The 16,297-nt window shown below is 28.3% G+C and overlaps 1 protein-coding gene across 3 annotated transcripts in view; it reads right to left on the bottom strand.

Moving 5' to 3' along the window:
* The window catches only part of LOC136078366 (matrilin-2-like), a 101,355-nt gene that overhangs the window by 63,547 nt on the left and 21,511 nt on the right, over positions 1–16,297 (bottom strand). For 2 of the 3 annotated variants that reach the window (XM_065794089.1, XM_065794088.1), the window contains exons 2-4: positions 15,613–15,762; positions 9,879–10,001; positions 9,455–9,580 (exon numbers count right to left, since the gene is read on the bottom strand). In XM_065794089.1, coding sequence (XP_065650161.1) covers positions 9,455–9,580; positions 9,879–10,001; positions 15,613–15,694 — 331 coding nt within the window. In that variant the 5' untranslated portion in view covers positions 15,695–15,762. The remainder of the gene's footprint in view (positions 1–9,454; positions 9,581–9,878; positions 10,002–15,612; positions 15,763–16,297) is intronic. The other variant, XM_065794090.1, reaches the window with a different exon arrangement.

The raw sequence follows: 16,297 nt of genomic DNA, 5'->3' as shown, positions 1-16,297 counted from the left end.
TAGAAACAAAAATAAATTAAAAAAAAAATTATCAGACCAGAACACATTGGTCAAAACAGCAACTTCTTAGTATCTACGTCTTTATTGATTGTCAAGAACTTGAGACGATTTAAAAGAAGAAGAAGAAGAAGAAGAGAAGACAAAAAAAAAAAATGAATTGTTATTTCATTAAACTGAAAAACGAACATTGCGATGAAAGGAGAAAAGATTATTAATTTCTTAAAAAACTGAAGATTTGGATGTTCAACAAATAAAAATAACTGAGAATTTAAACAAAATTATAACGGGATATAAAAACTCAAAATGCAAATTTCTAAGTAAAGACACACGAGTTCTGCAAGTAAATATTTTCACTACTAACATGTTGTAGAGATAAAAATGTAAACTATGTAAACAATATTATGGAAATATTTTAAATAAAAACTAAAAAAAAGAAAAAAAAAAGAAAGATAATTATTAAAAAAAAAAAATTTTTTTAAGTTATGTTAACAGGGCTAGATGATAAGACCATGTCTTCTCCCAGCTCCGGTCGAAACTTTAATGTTATAAATTTATGTTGTAAAAACATTATAAAAGCTTATTTTTTTAATGACAAAATTAAAAAAAAAAAAATTAAAAACATTTGATACAGAAAAAGAAAATTATTACTTAATTATTTAATTATTTTCCTCAAAAAAAAATTACATCCTGGTGATAGTTTTGTTCTTAAATCATCTATTTTGATTTTAGATACATTTTTAGGGTCATTTTCTAGTTAAAAGTCCATTTTCTAGTTAAAAGTCACATGTGGGCATGTCATATTTTATTGTGGCAACATAACATCTTCTATGAGCTTTATGCTCCAAGGTGGTCAATATTTCTATTAATTTTGTTCTGAGAATTATTGTTAAACCATAACAAAAATTCTATTTTCTTAATACTCTTGTTGGTATGCTTAGTATTGTATATGGTGCTCCATTGTCCCCAGACTCTTTTACTCTGCAATGAGTTCTTGTCATTGCACAGTAGGAGAGAGTATGCCAAATTACTAAAAATTGATTTTCAACATTACAAGCTAAAAATTTATTTTAATAATGAAGATATAATCAATTGAGGAATGGTTTATAACAGTGGAATATATAAGACATAATCAATAGAGCAATATTTTATAAGGAAATCTTTTTGAAAAAAAAAAAAAATTAAACTTATAGTATACAAGTATCGAGAGAGCCATATATAAATAAAATGTCTGCGGCTTCAATATTATGAAGAATTTTAGCAAAAGAATCAGCTTTTACCCATTATGTCAAAAAAGGATTCATTTTTTATAATAAACGGAACCTAGAGAACCCTTTTCATCAAATGTTTTAAAGACTATTAAAAACTAAAGACGCGGCTTCAGCTATAAAATTTAAAAGTTAAGCCAAATATTTTGTGGTAAAAAAAACTTTCATATGCCAAGTTTGCTTTTGCATTTACCTTTCATTTTTTGATTAATTTTGATTATGGTGTATACAGTTGCACAAAAGGAAATAAAACTGGTACAGATAATATCATTTCACAGATAAGAGTTTGTATTTATTACACTGGTAAATAAATAGTAAATAAATAAATAGTTTTTAAGAAATAACATAGTCACTACTATATTTAGTCTTTATTAGAATATATCCAATAAAAATGTATTTTATAAATTTTGAGTTTTCCTAAAAAGTTTAAACAAAATCGTTTTTCTAGTTTTTTTGGCTTCAAGGATTTACAAAAAAGCCACTATTATTTTTAATGGTCGAAAGAAAGTTTTTGTCTTTTTACTGTAAATAAGGACAAAAAAATCCTCATTGTTTGAAAATTCATTTAACCTGATTCTCCTGTAGACGAGAAATAAAGTTTGCAGAGCGTTTCATCAATAAGGTTCTCTCAGTTCTATCTATACATAAATTTAATCTTTAATTGTTCCAATAAAGCCTTCCCTGCGGGCACACGACGTTGAATAACGTTGAAATAACGTTGATTGACGTCGATTGACATTGATCAACGTTATTTCAACGTTATTCCAACGTTAATTATTTGCAACATTAATTATTTGCAAAAATTTTTAAAAAAAACTTATTTGAAGCAATCATTTAAATAAAGCTATAATTATTTAAATTAACCAAATTTTATCAAATGTAGTTTGAAAGAGTTAATTAAGTGCATTTAGTAGTTTTTAAAAAAGAAATTTTTTTTTATTTACCGTTATAAACTAACCGGTATTAAATGCTAACAAACATTTGCCTTAACTTACATGACAAAGCTTCATAATAATCATAAAGAGTCATAAAAAAAATATCCTGTGATAAAAAAAATCTTTTTAAGAATTTCTGAAATAAAAGCTTTTATTCCTATATATAAAAAAAAAAAAAAATATATTGTTTTATAACATAAATTTTATCATGATTCTTTCATGCTTTGATTTGTTAATGAAATGTTATTTCATAAACAAATCAATTAATATATTTTATTTAGGTGCCCCAAAGAGTCCATATGGTCTTATCACAGAGCACCGCGGATGAGCATTTAATCGGAAGTTCACGCCTCCTTCCAAAACGATATCACAAAAGTTTCCCAAAAGTGGAGTTTGAAACACAGATCCTTTGTATCTGAAGAAAGTGCGCTACTAATGCGCCACGGCTGCTCTTTATATCCAAATTGTGTTAGAAATGCAATCTCAATAAATTTGCAATCTCAATAAATTTTCAGATAATGAATTTTCTGCACCTGTTGTAAAAAAAATTTGTAAAAGTAAGAATTTTGGAGTTTTTGCTTTTTTATACATTGCATTTGTAGTAAATATTTTTGGAATCTGTGGTCCCATCCAATGTTATAGATATTGCATGACAGAGTAAAGATATAATTCTCTAGCTTGAGTATGTATTCATTAGGAAAAAATTTCTGATAAAAGAGTTTAAAAATTTTTTTCATTTTAAGAAAATGGTACTTAGAATATGTTTTTACCTAATATTAATTACTTTTATGATTACTGACTCGATTACATTGTTTCTATTTTATTATATTTTATTTTATAATTTAATGTGTATGAAAAAGATTTAGCTGCAGATGTATATTAAAAAGATGTGGCTGAGTCTAAAAAACTGATAAAAATGACCATAATTGCCTATAAAATCAACCTGAAAATGAAGAAATGAGGATTAACCTTTGATAAAGTTAACTTCTTACCTTCATTGGATGTAATTTCTGTCAATGAGTAAAAAACATCTAGACCTCAATGTTTCAGAAACCATAGAACCCATCTAGTTTTACACGTACCAATTAATTTTCCTTGACCAGAAAAAATAAACTTATTGAGCTTGCACGTAAACATTGCATTATTTAAAAATAACTAAATGAGGTTTGTGGCAGGCAAAACAACAAGACCTTGTGAAAAAAAAGACATTTTAAAATTAAAAATTTAATAATAGATAATGCAACTCCTAATTTTAAGGACATTCCACCTTCACCATCATAACTAAGACCACTCCATTTTTAGATATAAAGAATGTTATATAGTAAAGAGATCATATTTTGAGGATTAACCTTATTATGTTTTTGAAAATATTTTTATGTTTTTGAAAAGATTATGTTTTTCAGATGGCTAACCTTCAGTAACATGACAAATTTTAAATAGAGTACTAAATCCTAAACCTTCATTAGGTGAGATAGACAAGTATTAAGTGTCTTTTTTATTAAATAAAAAGAGATTAACAGATTCTTTCTGTTGACCAGCCTCGCATCCCTTCTTAATCTATTAGGCTAGCGCAGAGGTAGTTTTAATACATCGTTTCCAGTTTAGGGTGTTGATTGCTAGATCTTCTTGACTCAAAGCATGGGTGTTGCTTGTATCTCTGTTTTTCTGCCTAGGCAACTCATTCTATTGTCTCCTAATGAGGGTACAGCACTAAAACTTAGCTTTATGGTTCTGAGGCCGGCTGGTAGTCAGGTTTCCTGAACTCTGTGGTAGGTCTCAGAGAGACCAATTCCATCAACAGCTGTAAAATATAAGAGTACTAACAATGCCAAGTTGTGCATGAATGGTGTCCGTGTTTGTACTTTTAGGGTGCATTGTCGAGACGAGATTTGGAGCCCTTTGTTACGGCTTTATTAGGGTTTATTCATAGTAATGAAGCATTTCTTGGGCTTTTAAATAGTGCAGTAAACTAATACTATCTGTGCTTTGAGTTAAATTTTTACCAAATTTAAAAATGACTAAAATACCAAAAACTATAATACACAAAAAACCAATCGTCATCACCAAGTTCTCTAAATCTATAATTCACTAATATTCTTGTCCTCAAAGAAATTTTTCTTCTGTTGAGTTATCTCTTGCATAGTTCACTAAACCTACTTGCTTTTTTTGAGACTAATTTGAATTTGGCTGTCTCATCTTGTGATCTTCGTGTTGATAGAAATCTTCCTTTAATTCATAAAGACTCCAACAATCATATACTTTGTCTGGGCATTTGCATTTTTAAGAGTTCACCCATTTTTTGGAAAATTGTTTAAATCTACAGACTATTTTTTTATGTGCCTTTATTTAGCACCACTTCACTGTATCCCTTTTCTCTTTATTTTAAATCGTTCTCCTTCAGCTTAAGGATGCATTCTTTTTGATATTAGTAAATATCAAATTTACAAAGCCCTTTATCCTTCAGCCACTATCGTTGTTGTTAGTGACTTAAATGCTCATCACACTGAATGGCTAAGCTCTAAAGTCAGTGACTCTGCAGACATTTAGTTCTACAACTATTACATTTCTCAATCTCTAACTCAAATAGTAAACTTTCCAACTCACTTTCTAGTCAGTCCGAATCATTTACCTTACCTACTCGACTTATCTCTTGTTTCTGATCCTAGTCAATCCTCAGTTTCTCAAAATTCACCCTTTGGTGCTTCTGATCACGGTTTGATCTTTCTAGAACTACTATCTCATTTTTATTCATCATTATAATCTTACTATCATTGTACCTCTTACAACTCCCTTAAAGCTTAAAGGAACTCTTTCCGTAATTTTTTTCTGACTCATGACTCATGGGTAGAAAACTTTCATCTTCCTGCTGACAAATTACATAACTTTTTGGATTAAGGCTAGCATGGAAATTTTTATTCCTTCTCGGCAATTCTAAGTTGTACCAAACTCTTCTCTGGTTTTCCTCATATTGTGGTGCTAAAACTTCTAATCAAAATCATTACTTCCATATCTATCAGCTAAACAATTCTCCAGAAAACTGACACCTGTTTATTTTTGCTAGAAGTCATTGTTAAAGGTTTTGTCTTAAGCTAAAACTTTCAATCTGAGGCACCTAAATCTCGTATTTTATCTAAAAAGTTAGGCTCTCGTGACTTCTGGAGAATCATTAACAGTATCTATAAAAAGGATAATTTTTTACCTCACATAAAGACAAAGCTGAATTGTTTGCTAAGAATTTTTCATCAACATCATCTCTTGAATCCACTAATTGCGTTGTACCTGATATTGCCAACAAATAGGTTGATATATTGCTTAAAATTCGTATCACTCCAGGTTTTCCATCTAAAGTGATTTCCTGTTTAGTCTCTTCTACAGCTTGTGGTCAGGACAACATACCTGTTATAGTCTTGCTTGTTTTCCAGAGCTGTCATGTATATTCTTATCACTATTTAATTAGTGCCTATCAGAGTCTTGTTTTTCTGCATGCTGGAAAAAGACTTATCTCCATTTTTAAAATGTTATCTCCACTTTTGAAAATTCTGGATATATCATCTCATTTTACAGCTGATTTGCTAACAGTAATAACATAGATTTCATTGTGCATTATATAGATGTAGAAAGGCTAAGGTTATTGCTCTTGATATTTCTAAAGCTATTGATAAATATTGGCATGCAACTCTTCTCTATATGCTTTTTTCTTACGGTGTACCATGTAACAAATTTAAGATTATTGAATCCTTTCTTACCAACCGTAATATATAAGTTGTCCTTAATGAACAACACTCTTCTTCATATCCTGTAACTTCAAGGGTTCCTCAAAATTCTATTCACGGCCCTATAATTTTTTCAATTTACATTAAGGATCTTTCAGAAATTCTTATATCTAAGGTGGCATTGTTTATTGATGATACTACCATTTACTCTTGTCTTGCTAAGAAGCCAACACTCTCTGAATGCGTGGAAGGGGAATTTGACGTCGAAAACAATCTCACTTCTGCTACAGTTTGAGAGACTCAGTGGCTGGTGAACTTTAACTCAGATAGAACTCAACTAATCTCAGCTAATAGTTAATGCAATAATCTAGGTCTTTCTATATTTATGAACGGTATTGTACTAGATGAGTAGTCTACCCTTCATCTTCTTGGACTAACTCTTACTTGTTAATCTTTCTTGAAAACCATGTATCAAATCCATTGAAATGAGAAATCAATGAATTATCTACTTTTTGCCTTCATTATTACATCATACATCATTTATATCATCATATTACATCATTTCGTCTACATTATTACGTCCCCCATTATTACATCATTGTAATGTTGCTTCTGTTTCTCTTTTCTATAAATACTATATTTGGCACTGCTCTAAAGAGCTAGCGCCTCTTATTCATCTGCTAAAATTCATTCACATGTTTCTCGTCTTTCAATTAATTCTCATCCCTTATTAACTGTGCTGTTACTAAGTGCTCAAAAAAATCTTATTCGTACAACTTTTTTCCTCTAACATCAGTTCTTTGAAATTCGCTACTTTTTGCTTTCCTGATGCAACTAATTTGTAATATTTTAAGTTGCCTGTCAACTGTTATCTTGCTCTATAAACTTCATCTTTTCTCTTCCAGTAACTTCCAAATCTATTTGATGTTTCTTGAGCCTTGTTGAAAGTGAAAATGTTGAAAAATTAAAAAAAAAGCCAAGGCATCATTTTTAATAATTTAATTTTAGATAGATAACTAAATTCAATAAGTAATAAGTAAACAGACTGTTTTACCCTATTAGCAGGAAGAGATTGCGTTACCTCCCTCTCTCGCCTTTTAACTCCTCTTACCCTGCACTATTTAGTCCCTCTACTGGCTAGAAAGGGGTTGTATTAAAAAAAGGCATCACCCATAAAATATCCTGCATCCGCCCTTGAATTGTGATTAAAAAAATGTTTTTAAAATAAATAGAATTAAAGTTAATGCTTGGGTTTAACTTAACTGTTAAGTTTATTTGAAAACGTTACTAAGTGTTGTTCAATATTTAAAGTTTATTTAATCTTCAAAAAAATGAACTTATTTATTCTTCATAAAAATTATCGCAATTATTTTTGCAGTTTTCCTTTCTAAACATTTTATTTTTACTAAAAATTAAATACCTTGTAAACATGTTAGGAGGCTGCATCAAAAATTTCCATAAAATGTATGCTAAACTTTTTTTATAACGGAAATTAAATCGCAGTGATTACATTTTAGTAAATGGTATATACAGCAATAAAATTGTAATAGATAGATAAAATTAATACAACAAGATTATAATTACATGTTCTAAAGGACGAACAGGTCCAAAAAATGGACACCTACAGTATACCTTTAAATAAAAATAAAAACAGTGTACATAATAAACAAATATAGTTATTAATAAAAACATTCAAGATTTACTTCATGAAACAGTGTTTTTCGAAATGAAAGGATTTTAAATTATTTTTAAAAATGCATTTGTTTTTGTGCGTTTACAGTTTCTGAAGTAAGATTGTTCCAGATAATAATTTTTTGATAAATCGTTTTTGAATATTTTCAATAGACTTAATTAACATATTTTAGTGTGGCATCCAAAGAGCAATATTCGATATTTTGGAAATATATAAGTGGTAAATGCACGTACTAAGAGATAATAAAAGATTGAATTAAGAGATTTAAAACAATTTAAGATTAAGTATGTTTTAGTATATGCTGCATGGATGATTCTAGCAAAGAGGTTTTTGTAGTTTAGGTGGGAGTATTTAGTTAATCAAAGATCTTTTGGGTTAGATCACCAATCTAAAGAATAATCATCTTTTTTGTAGTTAAACCTAATACTCTGATGCATTAGAGCAAACGCTAACCTATGAGCAAAATATTTCTTGCTGGCAATCGGCAACTGCTAAGTTTCTGACCAAAGAATAGTTCTATAAAAAACAACAGTTAAATTGCGACTGTGATTCAAATTATGATGTGAGCTGTCAAGGTTTAAGTCATCAGTATGAAGCTATATTGTACATTCAAAATTATTTACTACAGATGATAAGTTAATCAAAAAAGTAATAAAATTAATAAAAAACAAAAACAAAGTTAGCCCCATCATGCTACACTAAGTTATACCTAAAACGAATCAAATCCAATCTGTTAAAGAACTATCAATCTTAACTTGTTGAGATCTGATTGTGAGAAGTGAAGAATTCCACTCTAAAAGGTTGCGACATTTAGAGTCAATAAATAACATCTGTTATCAAATAATTGTCAAGTGCGGTACTCGAATCGTTTATAGATTTAAAAGATTTATGCACGTAGAACATTTATTGCAAAAACCGTGCTGACAAGGAATTATTATGTTTTAATGATTTAATTAACAGTACATTATAATGTAGCACCTTATTTTTCAAAAACTGGGTAGACAAAAGTTTGGCGCCATTGATTTGGAAAAGTGTTTAATGCAAAACTAGCCTCAAAAATATATGATAAAGGAAAACACAATAATAAAAAGTGTTTGAAAAAATAATATTTGCTTTCAAAACAAAATCGCTGATAACTTAAGAAACTTTTAATAAATAAAGTAAACATGTAAACATAAACTTTTAAATTTGATACTCTCTAAATTTTAAAAACTTATAAATCATTCTTAGTTACAAAGACGCAATTAGAAACTAAATAAATAATAATTTAAAAATATTTATTATAATAATTTAAAAAATATATAGTTTCATTTATAATAATGTAGAGAAAAGAAAGAAATTTTTAAAAATATAACATTAAAATCTGATTATTAAATGTTAAAAAAAATTAAAAGAAAATAAACTTTCCATAAAAGCATTTCAACTTTTAACATTTAACAAACTTGATTTGCGGTAAATAATAATATTGCTGTAGATAAAAAAAAAAAGGCTTTAAAAAATTAAAAAAATAAGGAGATCTTTAAGACGTCAAATTCACACAATATTTTTTATTTAAAACAAAGGCTGAATTTACAAAATATATACAATGTAAAAAACTTGTGCATATCAAATTTGTATTTATAACGCATAAAAAAAGCCTTATGGAAGTCATTAGATATAATATCTTTTATCAGATGATTGTCATTGTGATACTCCAAGCATTAATAGTTTCTGAAATATATGCGCGCATAGAACACTTAGAAAACCATTCTGACTAGGTCATTTTCATTATCTCTGATTTAGTTTCTACTTTACCAATTCATATTTTTTATATGAAAATTAATTTAAAGTTTTTTTTAAAAAGATTACCTTCTTTACATGTCTTGCCATCAGGCTGCAGCTCTCCGGAATAGCAAGAACATACCGCTTTGTCTAAAAGTTCTTCACATATTTGATCACATCCGCCACGATTGATTGAGCATGGACCGCTAAAATCTAAATTTACACGGGCAAAGATTTGGATTTCAAATAATGCATTAAAATCACTGGTTAAATAATTGTCAAATTTGTTAACATTTTGAGTATCTCAAAAATATTTCAAAAATATGTCTAAATATATAAAAAGTTTGTTTTGCAACAAAATATAGATAAGCTTCGTGTTGCGCAGACTTCTGAATTCTATTAAGAAAACTATGCTGAATAGGACATTTTCTTTATCTCCGACTTTGTTTGTACCATACAAATTCATATTTTATATAGGAAAAATTATTTAAAATTTTTTTAAAAAGATTACTTTGTTTACATGTCTTGCCATCAGGTTGCAGCTCTCCAGAATAGCAAGAGCATACCGCTTTGCCTAAAGATAATTTACATATTTGATCACATCCACCACGATTTGTTGAGCATGGATTGTTTTCTAAATTAACACCCACATATATAAATTAATTTAAATCGATATTTGTAATACTTTTACTTTTAAAAGCCTTACTTAAATTGGATTTCATATAAGGCGTTAATATTAGTTGTTAAATAATTTTCAAATTTATCAACACCTAAAAACATCTAGTTAGTTATGTATCTAAAAAAATACAAAATGACAACACTACGTCTAAACATAAATCGAAAAAATAAAAGTTTGTTTTGCAACAAAATATAGATAAGGTTCTTGCTACGCAGCCTTCTGAATCCTATTAAACAAAATGCGTAGTGTGGCTTAGACGCAGTTCACTCTAGGGCGCCGTAGAATAAGAGTAGAAGTGAATGACGCACTACGGACAAAAAATAAGAGCTCTCCAAAGATTTGTAAGTTATTTGCCAAGAAAATATGTACAAATACAAATTTGTTAAAGTAATATTGTTAGTTTTTACATATATAATTGTGTTAGTTGTCAGGTAATAGCTTGCGTTTTCTTAAAACAATTTTATTGTAATTTCTACAATGATTAGTGTAAAAAATTTCAAATATTTTAAAAAAGTGGTATATAAAAGATATATACCACTTTATAGTATGATGGTTTTCTGTTTAGTTAAGAATGTTAAATAAATCAAGCAATGTGAGAAGACAACAAGTTATTTAAATGTTTTGTGTATGTGTTTAACTATAATATTACAATTAGTTGGTCAATATTCCTAGTTAAAATATCAATATTCAGTGAATTTTGTTTAACTCTTAGACTAAAATCCCTTATTTCAACTTCAGTTCTGAACTGTGGTTTAAGTTATAGGGGTCAATTTAAGGCCATAGCAGAATTGAGTGAAAAAAATTTTTAATTATTTTCTTTTAATTCATATAGATCAAAGTTTTTGCATTTTTTATTTTTTACAGATTTTTTTTGACAAACTTTCTAATAAACAAAACAAAGCTTTCTAATAGTATATTAAATAATTTGAGAAAATGAAGATGATATTCCTGTTCTTGAACTGTCATTGTTTGATTTTTGACATGTGCCATTGTCTCGTTTAAAAGTTTATTAAATGTCTCATATTCATTATTTTGCAAGATCTTGATAGCTTTGTGCATCAAGGCGGTTAATATTTCCATACACTTTGTTCTGAGAAACATTTTTATACGATAAAACACATTCTATTTGCTTAATACTCTTCTTGGTATATTTTTTACTAACTGCAGTAATAAAGTTATTTTTGAAGACCTATACTCTTCTTTATTTCAAAAAACTTTAAGGGTACCGCAAGATAACTTGTGGTAACCTTAAATCTTTTCTCTTGTATTGTTTCTCATCTACAATATCAATCTTTATGAAAAATTACCATCTAAAGTGGCTCTATTTGTTGACGACTCTTTTTTGACTTTATACTCTTGTCTTGATAAAAAATCTTCACCTTTTGATTGCTTAGAACAAGCAGCTGATTTTTAATCTGACCCCTATTCTCTAACAGCCTAAGGTTCGCTGTGACTTAAGTGGATTTAAATTAATTTGGAGTTATAATGGAATTAAATTAAAATTATAATGGAATTAAATTATTCTGAATTTAAATTCTGGACTTAAAATCTGCAATTTTTGTTAGCTAAAAAAATTAATTGATTTACTGCAAAAAAATTGCAATAATGTTGGTGTACCTATATTGATGAATTACAACCCTCTTACTCTCAGACAAAGTCTAAAAGCACATTGTGAGTGGTAGAGTGCTCGCGTCATAAGGGAGAGGTACCTAGGTCAATCTCCATCAAGTCCCTGGTAGTACCGCGCACAATGTTTTTCTGCGCATGCGCCATGGTTGTCAAGGTTTGTGTTTCGGTTATAACCACAATTATGTAGCCTCCTTGTCTGTAGTGACGTTTTCAGCCTTGGGGAGGTGAATTAACATATAAAAAAAATATGATAGCAAATTAGACCTACTTTATCTGCAAAGCTTGAGCCACTCTCCCATTGTTGTAAGGTTGTATTTCTTTCTTTTTTCTACAAATACAATCATGGCCCATGCTCAAACAAGCTATCATCTCTATAACGATAATCTAAAACTCATTTTTACTTGTTTCTTATTCAACAAGTTGTATCTTTCCCTTCATGCTATAAAAACTTTTATTAATCCAGTTTTTTCCCTTGCACATTAAAAAAACTGTATAACTATTAGCCATATTCATGTTTTTCTTTTACATACAACCTACAAATTTTCAAGTCTTTAGTTAACCATTTTTTAGTATTTTTACTTATTCTCTTTTTTAAAGTAACTCATAACTTAATAGTGGTTGCTTTCAATCTTGTTGGAAGTAAATTAGAGTTTAAAAATGTATAAATAGATGCCAGTATTTAATAAATAGTAAGTGTAAGCATAAATTTATAATATATAAAGTATTAAAATTTTTTTTCACCCACGGCTATCAACCCCTGCTAAATCTAATAGTTTAGCCGGGCTGGGGCCGGTTTTGAAAAAAGTCTCATTTTTACACTTTGTATAATTAAATAGTAACAATTTTATTAACAAAAACCTTTAAAATTATTTTATCAAAAAAAAAAGCTATTCTTTTCCACTGTGTGTCGCTTCCTATGTCGTTTCCAATTTATTTTGGCTCATGACTAGAAAATATATATTTCCACTGATCTACAATCCAATTTTCGTGTGTTTTGGGATATGTAGTTTTCTAATTTTAAAGACCAATTTCCCTAAACAACTTCAAATTGAGGATAATGTTCAGATTTTTGAAAAGAAAAAGTTTCAATGAAAATTAATAACTTTTTTATAAGAATTCTGAAAAATTTAGCAAGGAAAATCATTTCAAGTAGAAAATCATTAAATATAGCAGCCATGGTATAGTGATTAATGGACTGGTTTCAGAATTGTGTGACCGCGGTTTGAAACCGGTTCCTGCCATATATACAACATTGGTAAGGAAGGAAGCGTGAACTTCCTGGTTAAATGCTATACTGCGGTGATCTGTTAAAAGACTATAAGGACTTCTAGGAGCACCTAAATAACTAAAAAAAAAAAAAAAATCTGTAAAAGTATTTTTTGAAAATTTTTCCTGATATGAACAAGCAGAGTAAACATGCCCAAATAAGACTTTCTGTTTACCTATAACTTTCTATATATACTGTGGACCTTTTAAGAGGGTAGTACAGTAACTAAAATTGAAAAAAATAATTTTCTCAAAAACTCGTTTTTATAACAATAAAATCTTAGCAGACTGTTTTGTTTTTTCTTGGATTGCAAATTACAGTACCTACATCTAACCTTTGTTTAAATTGTTTCAGTTTCAATTTCAATTTTTGATTTATGCGAGTTCATTGCGCACAAGGCTCCTATTTGTACTATTTTATACTCTTGTCAAGGTATTTTGTGACTCTCTACCTAAGTTTTTTTATATCTTGTTTTGATAAAAGTGCAAAAGCTTTACCAAATGAAAATCAAAGTTTCATTAAAACATTGAAAACATTAAAAAACATTTTTAAAGAAATCACTGCTATACTTTCAGACTGAAATTCAACTGAAAACTATTCCAAGCTCACCCTCCTTCAATAAGATGTTGAACAAAGAATTTGTACACGATCTTTATAAAATATAAATGTAGATTTTAACTTTAAAACATAGTTATGCTTCTTAAATGTCTTGAGTGTGAAAATTTTGTAAACTAAAATTTTAATTCTTCTAAAAAAGTAAGCTTAGATAATGGAATAAAAACTTGTTGCAAAAGTTGTTCATATGAAACTGAGAAAATTTATTTATCTATTACATTTGCTAAAAAGAACTCAAAAACACAATGAGCCAGTAAAAAATAAGAGTGTTTGGTATAAATCACTTTACATAAACTCTCATATTGTAGCATTTCGTGAATTGGGTAAAAGATTGCCACCAGTTTTGTATGCACACCAAAAGGTTGTTGGTACAAATGCCATTTTAAAATCTTGGCTGGAAAAATGAAGTATATTTGAACTTTTTTATTCTAGCTGTTATGTATACTTTCAAGCCAATATTTATGGTCATAACTTTCGTGAAAAATGTTTACATGCAAAAAAAGAGTGAATCGCTAAATCAAATTTTATGATATGTCTAAACTATACACATGTTGAAAGAAATGCTCTAAGTATTGAAGTAGGATCAGCTGTTCTAAATTCTATGATGGACAACAATTTTTACATTCATTCCTAACTCATTAAAAATTTTTTATTGAGTTTGAATGACATTTAGTAATAACAGGCAGAATTGTAGTTTTTGTAAAGACACCAAACACGTCTCGGAAGCAGAATTGCAATGTAACCTTAAAACAAAATCAAGAAAAAAATGTTAACAGTTATACAAATTGTTTTTGTGATTAAAATAAAACATTAGGCAGTGTTATGTAAAAAAGTGAAGAGTTTTGAACTTTGTTTGTTGATTTTTTTTTTTATTTGCATTTTTCTTAGAATCATGCTTTTTGTGCCGGCGACGGACATATTTTTAAAACTAATTATCAAATTGATTTGAAATTTGGCCAACTTATTTATTGTATTATTATTTACAACATACACTAGAATAATCTTTCTAGTTTCTCTCCTTTAGTATTTTTTAAAGATTTTGTGCCTTTAATTACCCCATTTTTGCTCAAATTTACAAAATCGCTATTAAATTATTGAGTTTTAGATCTAACTTAAAGCTTTGAGCCCATGAAACAATGGCATAATAATATATCACCAACCAAAATTTCATTCATAAATTATGAATGGCTGCTGAAAAATTTTTTTCGTCCTTTAACCAATTTTTCGACCTATAATGATTGATGATTAATAATTTTTTTTTTAATTTTTTTTTTAATTTTTTAGCTTTCTAATAGCATATCAAAAAATTTGGGGAAAAAAGAATTTGTAAAAATTGAATGCAAATTTGTGTTCTAATTACTATATTTCCACCTTAATTACTTATTCTTTTATCACTTCCTATATTTAATAAAAAGCAACCCACTCACTGAGTTCCCTTCTTTATGTCTTCTTGGATTATCGTTTAATAATGACCATTCACAGATACAACATATAAAATCGATTGCTAAACTAGCATCTGATTAGGTTGGTTCTCTTTATCATGCTAGCCAACATCTCCTGATTCCATCCTCTACCTACAAATCTCATGTTCAACCCTTTATGGAATACTGTTGTCAAATTTGGCCTATTTTTTCTAATTATGCTCGTTTTCTTCTAGACTAGATTTAAAACCACATTGTAAACATAGTTGGACCAGCTATATCTGCTAAGCTTAAGCCTCTTTTCCATCGTCATAAAAAGTTAAATCTCTTTCTCAAAGCTCAAAGGAGCTATCATGTCTTATTCCAAAATCTGCCACTTTTGCCTTAATAGCAGAACAAAGCGAGGTTAATTATATATATATATATATATATATATATATATATATATATTAAGCGAGGTTAATTATATATATATATAATTATATATATATATATATATATATATATATATATATATATATATATATATATATATGTATATATATATATTTATACATATACATATATATGTATGCACAACTATATCTATTAAAAAAGCTTTATAAAAAACAATAAAAAATTGAAAGAGTCTAACCTATTACACATGTCTTGTTATCTGCTTGTAACTTTCCCAATAAGCATTGGCATTCAGCTTTACCTGAAACTATAGCACACATCTGATCACAGTCGTGGAATATACATGGATTTGCAGTTGATGCAGAATATTTTGTGCTCGTTGAGTATGCTTAAAAAAGTGAGTATATATATATATTTATATATATATATATATATATATATATATATATATATATATATATATATATATATATATATACATATATATATATATATATATATATATATATATATATATATATATATATATATATATATATATATATATATATATATATATATATATATGTATATATATATATATATATATATATATATATATATACAGGGCCGTACCAGGCCAACTTTGCGCTTCGGGCAAGCAAATAAAATTGCGCCCCCCTCCCAAAAAAATATACAAAAAACACATTATATATATATATTTACATGAAAAAAAATTAGTTATTGATCACAAAATTTATCGCATCAAGTTAAAAGAACAATTTGTCACCAATGTTTCACAAACTTCAGTTCAAGGTCACTTTTCTGGCTTTTTTGGAGGCAAAGTCACTAATGACATCATCAAAATCAAGTGCGTTGGGCACTTCATGTTCAATTGAAACTACTGCCAGACAAGACAAACGTTCTTGGCCCATAGTTGATCT

Source organism: Hydra vulgaris, chromosome 03 (assembly GCF_038396675.1).
Source record: "Hydra vulgaris chromosome 03, alternate assembly HydraT2T_AEP".
NCBI lineage: Eukaryota > Metazoa > Cnidaria > Hydrozoa > Anthoathecata > Hydridae > Hydra > Hydra vulgaris.
This window is presented reverse-complemented; position numbering and strand designations above follow the sequence as displayed.